This window comes from Eumetopias jubatus, unplaced genomic scaffold (genome assembly GCF_037043125.1).
Source record: "Eumetopias jubatus isolate StellerSeaLion01/CBP00866 unplaced genomic scaffold, mEumJub1_p1.0 scaffold_8, whole genome shotgun sequence".
In the NCBI taxonomy this organism is placed as follows: Eukaryota; Metazoa; Chordata; class Mammalia; order Carnivora; family Otariidae; genus Eumetopias; species Eumetopias jubatus.
The window spans coordinates 5,878,346-5,895,629 of NW_028274814.1; the positions used below are offsets into that span (position 1 = coordinate 5,878,346).

A 17,284-nucleotide genomic window follows, 5' to 3' on the forward strand; every position below is an offset into this window, starting at 1 on the left:
TTGCAACTCATGGGGCTGCGCTTACAACCCACAAAAGCCAGAGGAAGGCAAACTGGGAAATGTTTGGCCACCAGTTACGTGCCTTTGATGAATTCACAAACTGCCCGGGAAGTGATGCCCTGACTGCATAACCAGCTCTCTTCTTCTTGTCTTGGTGGAAAACATGGAAGGTTCTAGAGCTTGCTCCCCTTAGCAGAGCTCTCCATCAGCAAGTCTAGATCCAGCCCATGTGGCAAGATCCCATCTGCATGCACCACATGGCATGAATGTCTTTCTCTGGGGCAGCATTCAGACGCCCAGCAAGCAGTGGCGTCTCTCGAGCCCTCAGTGGCTGTCGGGGGACCCTCTGAAGACAGATTAGGTTTAAGGCACCTCACATCTGAGCCCAGCGAAGGTGTGAATGAACTATATTGCCAGCCCTCGGGAAGAAAAGAAGCCAAGGGCTTATCAGGGGCCATGTGAAAACCACTTGACCTCAACAGAACTTGAGATTTCCCAATGTCTGTTACAAAAGCCTAGAATAGATCGGCTTATTTTAACTTCAAAGAGCTTACTGTCTCAGGCTGTGGTGAACTAGGTCACTGAGGAGGAGGAGGAGGAAGAGTGAGTTCACGAAGGCTTCGGCATCTGCAGCATCCAGGAGCCCAGAGACACGTCTGCACACTCGGGCCCCGGGCATGCTTTGAGCCCTGGAGCTTCCGTGGGCTGTGCTCCCCGCCCCCACGGGCAACTACAGTCACCAACTCACCCCTCCTGCCTTCTGAAAAACCTTCGTCAAGTGAGAGGCAGTTCAGATCTGATCCTCTACTCACAGCTCAAATGATCCCCCCCGCCCCGTCTTCTAAGCGGTAGGGCGCCTATGCCATTCACTGTTCCCGAGGAACCTAGCCGGCTTTGTGCATGACAGCTGTCTTTACTTTCACCTGGCCATGTGGGACTGTCAGCTCCCATGGCTTCTCTGCATCTTCCAAAACGACTAACAAGAGGTGTTAAAGTTATTGTCGAACCGATGATTTCAAGACCCTTTTAAATAAAGTGTGTGGGCAACAGGGATACATTGAGGGACTCAGGGTTGTTTGTTTTTTCACGTCAAGATCTTGTTCTTGAAATCCAGACTTTGCCCATATGCTTTTAAATATCCAACTCTATTGGAGAACCTTACAAATAGCTGAAATTAAATGTGTTTGGTCATTATCTTTAATATCCTCTATGTCTCAAAAGAGAAAATTCAAATTGTCCCAATTTAACTTCAGAGGACACACAAGTACCATATCAAATAGCATCGGAGTTCCTCCCTTAGCATCCTACACGGGCACCTCCCTTTCGTGGAAGTTTCTGAATGCATAAAAAGGCCACATTCACAATTCCTCTCTTCCACAGATGCTAAGCTGTTTTAGAACTAAAAGGGGTATAGGTGATCACCCTGAGGAATTGTTGGGCTTTTTTCTTCATTTCTGTTTAAAGACTTATGACCCTAGAAGTTGGCCAGTGGACGTGTGACCTTGTCCCCAGCCAGCACACGCATTTGCAAGCCTAGGGCCAAGCAACGGGAAATTCACCATCAGCTTTGAGAATGTGCACTGACTGGTCCAAAGCTGGTCATCATTACACTAGTAATTTAACAACTCGTCAGGACTTTTACAGATGAAATGCTTGCCAGTATCAATAACAATGTATTACTAGATTTTATTTCAATATGTAACATATTTTGCTGTACATTTTCAACAAAAGGCATGCCTGCTCATTGTAAAACACGCTCACAATCACGAAAATAAGTACTCACTGACCACACGCATGTCCTTGTTTTGTGTTTCAGTTTTAAATCTCTGCATAGGACATTCAAGTCCACATTTTACATGCATCTTATAAACTGCTTGTGGTCAATTGAAGATTTTCACTATAAACGTTTTAATAACACTGTAATGTCAGACTTCATTTTGGAAGGTTTTAAACCAAAGCACACACTTCAAAATGTAGGAACTTGCTTGCGTGACGCATTATGTAAGCAGTGCTGCTAACACTTTGATAGCATCTCAAGACCCTACCTTTTGATTGGTTTTGGCCGCTGTGAGACCGATGTGCAGTGTGTACGCAAGGCAAGACAGTGCTTCACAGAGTGGGCATTAGTTAGGGCATGCTTGCCTACCTGATGCACTTCCAAGCATGATGTTAGTGGAATGCTTTTTCCTAACACGGAAAACATTACCTTCTTCTTGAGGGACTGTTCCGCTTCTTGTATGTGCAGGCTGCTGGTGACAGACGCCTTGCCATACTCCTGCTTTCTGTTAAGTCTGTTTTTCCAATCTTCTTCACCACTCTTCTTCAATAGCGCTAATCTGGGGAGGAAAACAGGCCAACCAAAAGGGGTTCAGCACCAAACTCTTACTTGTAACAGAAGCATAGTTTGGGTAAATTAGTCTTTGGCCAAAACATGACCACAGCTACCTAATTTTAATCTTTTTGAGTTTCATTTTTTCTGAAGACCATCATGTCTGGAAAATTAATATAAGCATCCCCTTTTCTAAGATGCCCCCTCCCCCAAATCTTAAAGCTGATGCCATGCAAAGCTGAAATCAGACTTGCCAGATAAAGATGCATCATCATTCCACCAGAGGAATAGCTCTGTTTTTTCCCTTGCCCTTGAGCTGAGAACAAGGAGATAAAGGTAAACCATCCCCAGAGAAAAATGTCTTCTAATGACCCCTTCTGGTCACTTCATGAAATAACATTTAATGACTACAGCTGGATGGACAGTACTCCTTTGCAGAAAATTTAGCAGAAATGGGTTTAAAACCTTAAAGCTATAAACAAAAAAACAAAAAAACAACAAAAAAAAAAACTGACAGGGCGCCTGGGTGGCTCAGTTGGTTAAGCGACTGCCTTCGGCTCAGGTCATGATCCTGGAGTCCCAGGATCGAGTCCCACATCGGGCTCCTTGCTCAGCAGGGAGTCTGCTTCTCCCTCTGACCCTCTTCCCTCTCGTGCTATCTCTCATTCTCTCTCTCAAATAAATAAATAAAATCTTTAAAAAAAAAAAACCTGACAATCGCTTAGTATCAGACTTTTCAAGAAAAGGCAAAAGAAGAGGTTTAAGATTTTCATCTCTTTGTACCCTAAGCCCTGTTCTTTTCCTCCGAAGGCACTTGGTCTCTCCAATCTATCTTAATACAGAAACTATTCTCTACAAACCCGTTTTAAAATGATTACTCCAATTTCCTCCTGGGGAAAGCCACATACAAAAAAAGAATCTAATTAATTGAGATTTTTACCTAACCTACTTTAGCTCAACTCTGGTGTGACTTGATACCAAGCTGCCTGGATGCTACAACCAGTACGACCAGTGAAAGGCTGTTTTCATGAGCGTGAGGCTGCCCCAGCTTGCTCTCCTATGATGAATGAGGCAGTCTCAGGCACTGAAGTTGGACAAACATAGGAAAAATAAAAGGAAAAAAAGTGACCACCGCAGTCATTTGAGCTGCTGTTCAAACGATGTAAAGATTGGGCAAAGAGGGACTGGACCCCCTTTCCTCCCTGCCGAGCCTGCTGGGCCAGGTCTTTTGAACACCCTAGCACATGTCCGTAAACGGCATACTGTATCAGTTCCAGCTTGGCCCTGAGCTCTGGTCCAATAGCCTGGCACCATTTCCTTGTTGGTTATACTGGGCCCTGGACTCAATGGTCTCTTAGGTCCCTTCTACTAATTTTCCTGACTCCGCTAATGAAAGTTTTTCTAAGCAAATAAAAACCCAAACTTTGCAGTACTTAAATAAGTATCTACTTCCATCTACAAATTTATACATAATCATACCTTCACTTGTTTATTCATTCAGTCAAATAATGGAAAGTAAGCAACGAAGAAAAGAACTCCCCCAAAGGGGCAGGAGCTTCATGCCCTGGATCTAGCCCCTTCTCTTCCGTTTCCTTTCCTTCCTTTCTACTATGTGACAGCAGATAAGACCTCGCATGACCATTCTATACAATGCCACCTCATTGATCTGTGACATTGTGATTTATAATAAGAAATATATACTTGGTTTTCATCATCTTTCCTGGCCTACAGCTGCTAAAACCCTTGGAATTTCCTAAGTGATAAGAATGACAGAGGTGTCTTTTTATTAATCAGGTGACTTTGGGGAAGCACTTAATGATGGGGAGTGGTTGCCAGGAGAACCAAGCCTGTGGTATGTGATTAGAGGGGTGGGACTTTCAGTCCTATCCCCTGACTTCTTGAGAGGGGAGAATGGCTGGTGGTTGAATCAATCACCAATGGCCAAGGACCCAATCAACCTTGCCTATGTAATGAGGTCTCCATAAATACCAACAGGATGGGGCTCAGAGAGCAGGAAGCTCCACCCCCTTTCCCCATACCTTACCCTATGCATCTCTTCCATAACACAGCTGTTCCTGTGTTATATCCTTCTATAATAAGCTTGAGATCTAGGAAGCAAAACATTTGAGTTCTGGAGGATACTCTAGTAAATCAAACCGAAGGAGGGGGTCACTGGAATCTCCAATCTATAGCCTATAGGGTCAAAAGTCCAGGAGACAATCTGGACCTGCTTCTGGCATCTACTCTGTGTGTGTGTGTGTGTGTGTGTGTGTGTATGTGTATGTGTGTTAGGGGGCATTCTTATGGGATGGAGCCCTTAACCTGTGGGTTCTGATGCCATCTCCAAGTTGACAGTGTCAAAATTGGGTTGAATTGCAGGACTCCCAGCTGGTGTCAGAGACATGCTTGGTGGTGGAGGGAAAAAACCCACGTTGGCAATTAGAGTCAGAATCCTAAAACAGGCCCCATTTGGCTAAAGGTTCCATTTAGCCCTACATTCTATGGTCTGTGATGTTTGGCAGTACTCTACATGCTACCAGGGCTAGTTCACATACTTGAAAACAAATTCTCAGTGCCTGCAGGTGTTTTCATCAGACTATATAATGATTTCTCTTTTCTCTAATTATTCTGAGTCAGTTTTATTCTAATAAGAAAAAATAACCTGATAAAATCAAATTGTGAAAAAATAATTAGTATTTGCATAGAACTTTCAAAGGCTTCAAAGTATCTATAAGTGAGATTTTTAAAAAAGTGAGCATGCCAGTATTTTTACACCCAAATGAAGTACTTCCAATGCACCATCTTGTGAGGAGAGACTTTCATCTCCATGATATTCTCCTTGCAAACTGGTCTCAGAGCCAGCTTCTTTCTCTTACTTCACCTTTGACACAGACCAGTAGTTCTTCATCCTGGCCAGCCATCTACCTTTTTAATCAGATTTGATCCCAAGTGAGCTGAGAGAATCTAAAAAGTCAAATTCATCCTCATGAGTAGGGCTTATGGAAAATCCTGTGCTACAGTCTTTGAGGATATTCTCAGAATAAAGTTCCTGGGTGTGTGGAGCAATGAAAACATAACCCAAATAACCATCTGGTTTCCTTGGTGGCTGCTCTGAGGAATGCCAACCTGACTTAGAAAAAAAACAAATTGTGGAATCTACAATCACTTTATGGTCCACCTCATGCTCTACTGGTCTCGAAGAAACTCGAGATTATTCCCGATGTGACAGACGAGTCACGAGTGCACACACAGGCCAAGGATTTCACTGACCGAGGTCACACTGTGTGTCAGGGAGACAGGGAGGTGCAGTCCCCGGGCAGGGGTGCCCTGCCTCCTAGAGCGTGGCTTGTCTCTCTACATTAGTGCGTTAGCTGACCAGACACATTTGTGTCCGAATGTTTTAGAAACAGCATAGTGTTCTGGCTTTCTTATAATGTTGTTTTTTCCCCCGGAATGGCCTTCAAAGAATTCCTCCATTCCAAAAACCTGAAATCTTGCTTCTGGATGTGTTGGCAGGGTCATCATCAGGCACTTCCAAAGACTACAGAGCAAGCAGAATAACATGGAAGAACCGGTGTTTCAACTTAGCCCACATGGTGCTTGGACCCTGCCCTAGCTTACCAAGTGCAAATAGTGGCTAATTTAAAAATAACATGTGCTGATGGGGCGCCTGGGTGGCTCAGTCGTTAAGCGTCTGCCTTCGGCTCAGGTCATGATCCCAGGGTCCTGGGATGGGGCCCCGCATCGGGCTCCCTGCTCCGCGGGGGGCCTGCTTCTCCCTCTCCCACTCCCCGCTTGTGTCCCCTCTCTCGCTGTGTCTCTCTCTGTCAAATAAATAAATAAAATCTTTAAAAAAAAATAACATGTGCTGAAACCTAAATGCATTATTCCTGTCCCTTCAGATTTCCTACTCGATGTTCAACAAGCTGGGGAGGGCGGGAGACCTTTCCTAACATGTTCTCTCCTCCTGCGATTCCAGGACCCTCCTGAGTCAAGGAGACCGCTGTGTGCCGGTGGGGGCCGAGGAACAAACGTCTGCTCCTATACACGGCATAAATTACTGCCAATGGAATTCAAACAACTGTCAACGCTTTTAACATCCGCCAAGTCCAAGCGCTATTTGCAGGGCTGTGATGTTGAGAGCCTGGGCATCTGCTTAGTCTGAGGCGGGGAACCCCGTGAGCGGCACTGGGTTAGCCTATTAACCCCAAGGCCTGGCCCAGGGCCACGGCGCTGTGTGCTTCCAAGGCCACCAGGGGAAGTGTCCGCCTCTCCCCCCACGGCCCACACTTTCTCAGCAGGGAACACAGGCCTGACACGGCTGCGTTCAGCCTGGTCGAAGAGGCCGGCCTGATCAGAACGGGTTCTGCAGGCTCACGGCAGTCAGGGCCCGGCGAAATGTGGAACAGGCAAACCACGTGCCCCTAATCTTAAGTATGCTGTTTTTTTTTTTCCTTCCCCCTTTAAAAATGCCCCTGCGTTTCAGAGAATCACTGGCACCACACGGATTTCAGATAGGTTGGACCAGCACTGATCAGTACTCGTATCAGATCTTGGTCTTGGCTAGTTTGCAGGCCGCAGGAGTGAGCTCATGTGTCTTTTAAATGAGGACACACCTAAGATCAGAGAAGGAGGCTGCAAAGGGGAAAGACTCCTCTATCCCTAATTCTTACGTCAATCTGGGGCCCTCTGGTGGCTGAAATCTTGAGCAAGAGCCTCCAGTCCCTGTGGGGGAAGCATGGATGCAGCCTTTGGCTGGTGGGGAGCAGGGGAGGGTGGGAGGAGGTGGGTGCCAGGGACACAGGGGCCAGAGTGGGCCTCTGCGGGGCAGACCGCTACGGGCTGGCAAGGGCCAAGGGGCGCATTCTTCGCCATTCTGGGAGTTCGATTTCCCAGTGAGCGATTGCCTTTGTTGCCTTTGTTTTAGGGATCTTCTCCTGAATAGGAAAGCACAGACACAGTTGCTTCGGTCACTGTGGATAAGATTTCTGATAGCCTAGTATCCTTTAAAAGAGCTTTCAAAGGTCTTACCCCTAAAGAACACACAATTCATTGAACTTACAATATTTTTCAAAGAAGTACCCAAACAGGGGCAATTTAAACAGTGGAAAAAGCCAATGGAAGCCTAAGTGTTGTGCTAGTTATAGTTCAAACTTGACATTCTGGATGTCAGCAAAGAGGAAGAAAGAAAAGGAGCCTTTAGGGATGTTTCCTTGAACCTCCGGCCTACCCTAAAAGAGGAGCATACTGAGGATTTCCCGTAATTTTTTAGGTGTTACACACTTCTAAGTCCCAGTTAACAAGTACAAAACGGGGATAGCATTGCCTCCCTGTAAGGGCTGCCTTCAGCACTAAATCCGTGAGAAATTCCAAGGGCGGGAGATGACCCCCCTGGCTCCCCTCAGGATGGAGGACTCAACACGCCCACCTCCAGAGCAGAAAAGAGATGTGGATGCATGAGGCTGAGGAAGCGAGAGCTGAAGTTTTCTAGAGAAGATGAAGGAAATCTGCAAAGTCCAGGCTCTACATCTTACTAAGAGTCTGATGTGAACATGGAATTGGAAATAAGCCATGCAAAGAACATGTGAATCGAGAAAATTCATGCGGGATGAGGGCGAATCTTTCTACCACTGCTGCCTTGTTGACATTTCTGTCCTCTGCTCGGTGTCCTAGTTGGGACACAGGTGAGCTGCTAACACACCGGTGTGGGTGAGCAGCAAGCTCACCCCAGCTACCAAGGGGAAGCTGGAGACCAGCACCTGCGGTTGGTCCCATTGTCCCCTGTGGGCCTTAGTGGCCCTTGGAACCAAACCCCTCCTTTGGTAAAACGGGGCAGTCAGAAGAAGTTAAAATAAGGTTTGAAAGTTCTATGTTATATGTCACCTCACGAAAGAAATAGGAGAGCCCAGATAATATATGAAGAGCATTCTTATTTGAAATAGGTCAAGCTTCAGTCTTTCTTTCTAAACAAAAGGGAGGGATCAGAGCCCCACTTCAGGAAAAATGATCACAGATGGACTAAAAATATGCAATTTTGGTTTTTCAGCAAAGGACAAATAAAAATACTATCAAAATAAGGGGGGAAGATCACTGGCAATGTAGTTTTTAAGAGAAGTGTGTCTCGTCCTTTATTAGCAGCTATGCTCCTTATAAATTATGCTAATAGATGTCTCTTCCTTCTCATGCAACCGATTATCAGAAGTAGGATCTCTGGGATCAAAGTCTCTCTGGGCCAGGTTTCGGTGGAGAAGGAATTCAAGCCAGCACAGCCCAGGCAGCTTCTCTGATTCAAGACCTCACTCTCATTTAGCTGATGGGGTAACACCAGCCCCTTCATCTAAGCCCCCGTCCAGCAGTCTGATCTACTGTGAATTTTAAACAGGCAAAAGTAAGATTCAACAATCTTACTAATTGTTGGTTGAGACAGGGTCCATCTATCTAACCTTTTATGCACCATGCTCAAAAAAACTTGGCTTGAAAGACAGAATGAAGAATTTTGATCGCGGTTTGATATATGGTCTTAGGTAGTGCAAAATGTATCCGGAGACATCAGAGTGACCGCTGCCTGGCAGAGCAAGAAGGCTTCCAAATGGCGGGAGGTGCTAAGGAAGGGTCCAGGTGGGCAGAGTGGATGGTGGGCGTAGCTGAGCTGGTCACACCGGAAAGTACAGAGATCTTTCCGCATCTAGTCTTTTTATCGCTACGACATCTTTTGCTGCTTAATTCCATGGTGGCTAAAGGTTAACAAGGAAAATACAACCTGAAATATTTAGCTCCGGCTCCTTGTACCTGTCCCATTTAAACGTATCCTTTCAATACGCCATTAGTTTTTTTTTTTTTTTTTTTTGAATGAAATGAGGTTACAGTGTTACTCGATACTCCAGTGTAATCTCTCATAGCTATTATCTGATACAGAATGTTCGGAAGAGTTCTCCCTCTCACTTTCTGTAGGATAAACTAAACTTAAATTCGAATCCCAAAGATGTCTGTCCCACAGATGGGCTTATCTTCATTCCGTCTACATACACTTTACATAGACAAACAGTCACAAAGCTGTGCATGCATTCAGTCAGAAGCCACGTGTCTGATGGGGAAAGAGCCAAGATCTCTGCTCCCATCATGGGACAGTCCAAGAATTTCATAGGTACAAAAGAAAACGGAACCCCAAACAAATGAAACAAGCACAAGTCTGCGTCTGCTTGCACCCACGTCTGAGGCTGAGACTGGCACTCCCCCAGCGTCACCACCCCCTGTGTGCTCACAACGTCATCTCTGCCCATTACTCACAGCTTTTTCTATGAGCAGCTTGCAAGCTCCATCCCCAACAGAATTACTCTGTAATCATTTGATCGTGTTACCTTTCTTTAATGGACATGGTTTTGCTGGCTGAATCAAGGATGCCCTCCACCGCGGGCATTTTGATGTCTCCGGCAGCGAACATCGCACACGGATTCCTGGAGTACTTCTCCTCCCCCGGTTCTGCAGGATCATGCTGCCTCCAGGACATGGGGGCTGCAGTCGGGGCCACAGTCTTCCCGGCAGCTGTGCCCGTCTGCTCAGAAGAGGGCTCCCCGAACTCTGCCGCTGGGAAGGAGAAAAGCCACGTCAGCATTCCCTCCTCCAGGCAGACATTCCTCCAGCTATTCACCCCCAGCGGTCCTGCACATGGAGTGCAATCCGGGGTGTGTGTGTGTGGGGGGGTCACCCAATCCATATGGATTCATGCCAATCTGTAGCACGCTATACTCTGCAAGGAAACCCATCTGCCCAGGAGGTTACTGCACAGAGCAGATGGTTTTGTGACAACTGGTCTTTTCCTGCGTGCAAGACACAGGAAGAGAGCTTTCACTACACACTACAAAATGTTTCTCCTCCTCCCGAACAATCCTTTTTACATTTCAAATGGCTGGAATCACACACTAAAACCACCACGGTAAGTTACACGTGATCATTTTCTATAAATGCAGAAAGAGAATGAAAGCCCCAAGCAGTATAGCTTACTAGTCTGCATACCAGGACTGCGGAAGGAGTCTGGAAATCCGGAGTCCTGGGTTCAAGTCCTCATCCCCTGTGCTTACTCAGCTCTTTGGGGTCACCAACTCATAAGAGGGGCTGACGGGGCTAGCAGCTCACAAGATCCTTATGTGAGTTAATGTGCCCAAAGTCATCAAGAATCCTTGTCAGGATGTGTGAGAGAGCTCCAGTTACTTTTATTGTTGAAAAACTGATTAATCCACTGAACAGGTCAGATTCAAGGGGAAGAGTAGGATTCACCCGTGATTTGTAATCGATACGAGTTACAAACTGTCCTCCTACTTTAATTAAAAATAATCACAGACACACACAACCAATCAAGCAGACACCAAAAACCCAGGTGGTTTTTGGAGCAGTAACCTACCTCTTAGCGAAAACTTCCTTCTTGGGACATTCTCCATGTCGACCTTCTCTTCAAAGGGCTGCCTGTCCTTCAAGTCTGGGCTCCCCTGTGCGATGCTTTTACCCATGGAGAATTCCTTCAGTTCATCACCAAGGTGGGCGATGGGAGGATGGGCTAGTTCCAGGCTGCCCTTTCTTGGAACAGTGTATTTGGGTTCCTTAAGGCTGTCTCCTTCCCGGATTCTGTTAAAGGTAGGACAGGATGGCTCTGCTTCCTCAAAGGACCCGTACTTTTTACCACCATCTCCACCTGTCAGGACTCTTTTGCTTTCTGTCTCTGCAAACTCTCTCAACATTCCTCTGCTCCCACTACTCTCTGCTGAAGGCTGCCAGGCTTGGGACTTCAGGATGCTTCTAACCGGAGAATCTGAGTTTTCGATCGAAGAAGGAAACTTATAGTCAACAGCACTCATGTTGTCGTCCACAGACCGCTTTGTCCGAAGATCGCCTGCGTACATTGGCATGACCGTAGATGTCATGGTAGACACAGATGTGTTAACAGTAGGTGAAAAAGGTATGAGCTTTCCACTTTGCACCTGGGAGGACACAGTTAAAGTACAAAAAGCTGACTCAAAAATACTATCTACATGAATCTCAGTTTAGGGAATGACATAGAATGAACTATTACATTTGATGCGGTTTCACTGCTTATCTTAGAGGGAAGACGTATTTTATATAATGCATCTCACTAATCAAAATCATCTGGGTGAAAAGCAGATTGTGCAGCCTATTTTTCTCTCCATAAAGGACTCATTCCAGATGATTTCAGCAAGCAAATTATGAAAATAAGAAAAGAAAAAGGTACTTGGCATGGCTATATTTCTTAGGAAAGAAGTTATTACCAAATTCCCGACAGGTAACACAGTTTATCACCTTAATTCTATCTAGGAGCCAACACCGTGGTCCTGTATTTTAAGCACCTACCCGCAACCTGGATGAGTTCACAGCCTACCCACCTGTTCCACCTCTCCAAGTGTGACGGGCTGAGTTTGATAGCGAGCATTCATTCTCCTCTGTCTCATGTCTATTCTGTTTCGGGTAGAAATAGCTTTTGAGACTGGCTGGGACAATTTGTTAAACAAGGCCAACTTCTCTGCTAAGCTCAGAGTGGAGGAGTCAGGTTCACCTTGTTCAGCAGAATCTTTACCCTCATTTGCCGGGTCTCTGGCTAAAGCTTTGTGGTGAGCAGATGCCTGTAATCTGAAAGGGATAAAAAAAAAAAAAAAAAAAATCGGTGACACAGATAAACACAAACAAAAGCCCGCTGCTAAATTTTGAATATTAACTCTCTTCCAAGCATCACTTAATTTTGAAAAGGACTGGTTTCTCCCTACAGAAATTTAAGACAGGTATAGGCACTGTTTAGCTATTAACAAGCCTGTGAGTAGCAGGGGAGGGTGGGGACAATTTCACAAAGAGCAGAACTTTATCTCTGAATTATTTCTAAAAAGTGAATTTCTTCTTGAAGGAACTGAAGTCAGCTTGGATATACCTTATCTTAGAGAGACACTGTATCAGTGGTATCAACAACAAATCAGGCCTAGGGAATCTCAAGACATTATCTATGGCATGTCTAGATGTTATCTAAATATGTGGTTCAGGGGCACCTAGGTGGCTCAGTCAGTGGAGCATCTGACTCTTGGTTTCGGCTCAGGTCATGATCTCAGGGTCGTGAGATCGACCCCCCTCTCCCCGCCGTCAGGATCTGCACTCAGCACAGAGTCTGCTTGAGATCCTCTTTCTCCCTCTCCCTCTGCCTCCATCACCCACTCCCGTCCTCTCTCCCTCACAAATAAATCAATCTTTAAAAAAAATAAACATGTAGTTCAGAGGTATTCTTTTCATTTTATAGAACTAGGAAATAATATAGTCATTCTGTCAACAACATATCTGTAATGAGTTTGGATTTTCACTTGCTAAACACAAATGGATCGATTTTAAAGATTCCTTCCCTTCTTCAGTGCAGCATTTCCTCTCAGAGCTTTCTACCAGTTTTCTAAAAGGTACTTAGACCTGTAACTCCCAGCACCTTGAAAAGTGAAGAACATTTCAGGTGCTGTTAAATCCCTCCAGATTCCAGGTGTAGGAGAAGGCCTCCTGTTACCTGGTCACGGTGGATCTTGGAAGGTTTATGACAACGTGGGTTGAGGCCACTGGCAAATCCAGTTCCCAAACCCAGCGGACAGTATATTCTGTCTTAACTCCAAGTAATCACCAATTCACAAGTTGCCCCAGACTAAAGAGCATTGTCAGCGTTCCAGGGCATCATGAAGATAGTAACAAAGGCAACCTGATTCTCATGTGTTTCCGAGGTATAGTGTGGAGAGAGGAGAGTAACGGCCACCTACTTTCCTGGACAGACCCCAGCTTCTGGGTGGGGCCAGGTCTGTTTCTGCACTGCCGTTTGACTTCTTTTAAATCTTATTTTTGGCCCTTGTGTTTTGGCCCCTCACAGTGAAACAGGGGATACCTACGTGCCGTAAGGCCATACTTTCAAAACACCACAATTCAAAGCTTAATAGTAAAACAGCTAAGTTCAGACACCATAAACGATTATTGTCTCAATCCCAAAAAGTCATGGCCTTGTCTCTCTATATGTTAGAAACAGATAAGTTTGTTTCTAGCATGTATTTATGACTACAAGTGCTTACAGAAACTGGGGTATTACTGGGATTTCAACATTCATGTTGATTCCTCATTTTCCTATTAATCTTTATTAAGTGCTAGTCATTTAGATGGAGGATGAAATTTCTTAGAGATGACCGTGATTATGAAAAACAGAAACAAAACAAATGACGAGTGAGTTAGTGTGATCCTAGTTCCAATACATGATGTAAGCAGGGAGATGAAAGCTTTCCTCATGCAGGCCTACATGAAGTTAGCAGCGTCTCACACTACAACAAAACAAAATGGCACCCATCCCCACAGCAACTCATTGCACTGACTCGTTTCTCAAACACATGATTATGAGATGCATCTGCTATCTAGGACCTTTGCCCTGAGGGCCACATGCAGCTACTGTCCAGTACCTGGCAGGCTGTACAGTGCTCTTAGCTACACTGGGACTAGGAAGTCTTGCCATTACAGGCTGGGAGGCCACAGAGCACGAAGCAGGGATAGGTTCACTTTAAAAACAATTGCCAAGGAAGGAACATTCATGAGGAGAGAGAAGAAAAGAAGCATTAAAGGAAAACATAGTTTTAATTCAGAAACAGTAAATAAATATTTTAACAAAATTATTTACTAAGTATTCTGGGGGAAATTACAAAAGAACCTGAAAAGCAATTACAAACTTAGGAAATAAGAGACACAGGCAACGCAAGGTGAATGGAATAAGATTAGGTTTTTAAAGCTTGGAAAGGATTTACCCTGACTTCAGAATAAAGGTCCTGATTTTTAAAAATAACTTAAAAAGCTAATATCAACCACCAGAAAATCAGTAGATTACGCTCATGTTTTAGAATGTAGTTCTCAATCTATTTTGTAAAAAAATCAGTATCCTCATATAACCTACACGCACATCAAAGTAGCTTCAGGGAGCCGTACAAGGTGAGAATTTTTGTTTATATTTATTGTTTTGCTCCCATGAGTAGTTGCTTCTTGGTATACAACAGCCCCTCAAACATTAAAAAACCAAAAGAGCCGACCTGCCCAGAGTTCCTAATGAACCTAAGAAGTGCTCCTCCACAAATACACCACGAAGCTGACCAATAGCTGGGTTAGAAAGTGAGGGAGTTGCTTGAACAGCAGGCCCTCAGGTGTGGGCTGTGACACAGACACCTCCTGGGGTGTCCATGCCCTGAATGAGATGAACATGCTTTCTCCGGGAAGACCGTGGGTGTGTCGGGGGAAGCACCGAAACAATTGTTAAAAACCCAGTAAAAGTCTTCACTTCACTTCACTTTAACAATTGTTAAAAACCCAGTAAAAGTCAAATTGCTTCAATTGAAGCAATTATCTTTGAGGGAATTACTTTGGGAAATTCATTCTGAAGATACTGGAACAGACTGCTCAAGTACGGAATGTCATCAAATTTCCAAGGAATTTTTTAAGTTGTTTGGTGATTATTTAAAAACAAATTCAAACAAAACAAAACAAAACCCTCAAACCCCTTATCTTTTTTGAGATATCTGTTGAAATATTTATGGAAGAAATGATATCCGGGGTTCGCCTGAAAACAAAGCAGGAGGACAGGAAGTGGATGGGGTGCGGGAAGAGCAAGACCGGCCAGGCTGCTGACCGTTGAAACTGGGTGGTCAGTACACGGGGGCTCGTTATATTAAGCTCATGGTTTACATTTTCCATTGTAAAAAAGATTAAGAAAGGCACAGACCAAAAAAATTAAAATTCCTCTTGAGGTTTTTCTAGGAGATACAACAGCAAAACACCCTGTTACAAAGTTCAGAGAGACCACAGTAAGGAAAATCCCAAAGTACGAACGTCTCTGTGGCATCTAACCAAACCAGGTTCTGATCGCTTCATTTTTACTTAAAAGGCTTTAACTCCTTTTTTTTTTTTTTTTCCAAGAAGACATTTCAGCCGAGGCCACGAGGTCACAAGGGGGGACTTACGTGGCTGCAATGGCCACTTCCTCAGTGGTAACGGGCTGCGTGTGGGATCTGTCCTGTAGCCGCCGTAGTCTTTGTTCCACGGCAGCATTTCTGGAGCGTTGCTTTGGAGCGTTTTTCTCATCAAATGATTTTTCCATTTCCTAGGATCAGAAACAATGCGGAATCCTTATACGTTTGAGGAAAGGACACTGGGGCCACAGTGTCTCTGCTCTGTTCCCCTAACAGGGCTCCTGGGAGGGATTCCCCGTGAGGTTCACATCATTCTCAGAAGTGTGCACCTGTGTGGTGTCAGCAGGGGTCACACCAGCCCGGGGCTCATACAGAAGCATGTGGGCTGGGGCAAGGGGGGCCGGAGGGGCCCCATGCAGGGAGCAGGGGGACGGTTTCGCTTCAAGCACTTCGGCACACCTTACCCTGAAAAGCAGCCTCTTGGCAGCGACACTCAGCTTGGCTCGTTCGTCTACCTTTTCTTCATCTGTAAAAGGCCACAAAATAAAAACTGAACATCATTAGAAAAATGTAGGTGAAGTCTCTGAAAAGTTTCCCAAGGCTGCCCTGGAAATCCTTTGAACATACGAATGGATGTACCAAAAATTACAATTGGCAATATTTTCCCCTTGGAGGGATCCCATTCTTCTGCTCAGTGAAAAGGTGCTAATTTCCATTGCAACTAACCAGACAAAACTCTGTCTGGACAGGAATTTTCTATGACGATATTTGAACAATTGAAGTTTAAGAATAGATTTTATGCAAGGAATTTCTCTTCTTTATTGTTACATAGTAACAATAAATTAACAAAAAGCTGCTGCTTTAGCCAATCAGTTGTTTTAATATTATTCATTCCACAGTTCTAACTCTCTCAAAAATAGGGAAAAGCTCACCCGAGAATCTCAACTAGGTTTTATTAGACTCACAGAAAAAAAAAAAAAAACCTGCAGAAAAGAAATCGGTATGTTCCATAATCTCATCCTCTCAAAGAGCAAAATCTTCAGGAAACCTAATCTGGGTGAGATGATAGAGAAGCGGCAAAAGGAAAACAGATACTTGCCCTCAGCAGTTGGCATTTCTGAATTCGAAGCAGACCTAGGAAAGACATTAGGCAAATAATAATAACAAAAAATTAGCCGGTGGGAATAGAAGATCTAAATAAAACATCAGATTAAAAGTTAAAGTAAAAACAAAAGTAAAAATTCAATTGACATCTTTTAAAGAATATCATCCTGCTAGCAATTCTTGTTGTGAATACACAGGTACAGGTGTTAATGGACACGGTGGAGTGCGCGGGCACACAACCCAGCCAGGTGCACACCTCGTGGAGACAAACCAGAACTGAGTGTGACTTATTAAACACAACTGGTCACTTTGTAGACAAACCTCATCATCTCTATGCATAAGCATAGGATCGTGTAAAACTCAGATATGACAAGTAAACAGACATTTATAAAACGAATATAAAATCCCTAGTTCTTTGCACTGGAAAATCTGGTGACTACTCACTGTGGATGCTAATTTAATGAGGGCATAAGAAATGCAAAGGAGCAAATGAAGAAAAATAATGTGTCTCACTTCTTACCATCTGAATGCAATGTAAAACTGTATCGTGATCCTGTTGTCACGGGCAGTGTTCTTTAAAAATACATGTATACAAGCCACATAAGTATCTCTTATAGATTAGATGGAAGAATGATGAAATCACCACATCCCATTTAAACAGCGCCAGGACCATCACTATGGGAAAATCCTGTACGACTGCTTTTACGTTCCTAGACTACAGAACTACACATCACGCATGCCTACCTATCCGAATCCTTTCGTTCTGCTGAGGTTATAGGTTGAGTTCTAAATCTCTCGGAAGTTTTCCTACTTTCACCGGGAGAAAAATAGCGTCTTGGTTTCCGGGACCCTCTTTCCCGTTCCACACCGGTAGGCAAGCCAACGCCTTTGGTTG

General features: G+C 44.5%; 1 protein-coding gene across 3 annotated transcripts in view; it reads right to left on the reverse strand.

The window, feature by feature from the left end:
- The window catches only part of SVIL (supervillin), a 103,932-nt gene that overhangs the window by 50,694 nt on the left and 35,954 nt on the right, over positions 1–17,284 (reverse strand). For all 3 annotated transcript variants that reach the window (XM_088025765.1, XM_088025767.1, XM_088025766.1), the window contains 7 exons: positions 16,385–16,419; positions 15,750–15,811; positions 15,337–15,476; positions 11,722–11,965; positions 10,728–11,301; positions 9,688–9,913; positions 2,207–2,336 (listed from right to left, as the gene is read on the reverse strand). In XM_088025765.1, the coding sequence (XP_087881891.1) occupies positions 2,207–2,336; positions 9,688–9,913; positions 10,728–11,301; positions 11,722–11,965; positions 15,337–15,476; positions 15,750–15,811; positions 16,385–16,419 (1,411 nt within the window). The remainder of the gene's footprint in view (positions 1–2,206; positions 2,337–9,687; positions 9,914–10,727; positions 11,302–11,721; positions 11,966–15,336; positions 15,477–15,749; positions 15,812–16,384; positions 16,420–17,284) is intronic.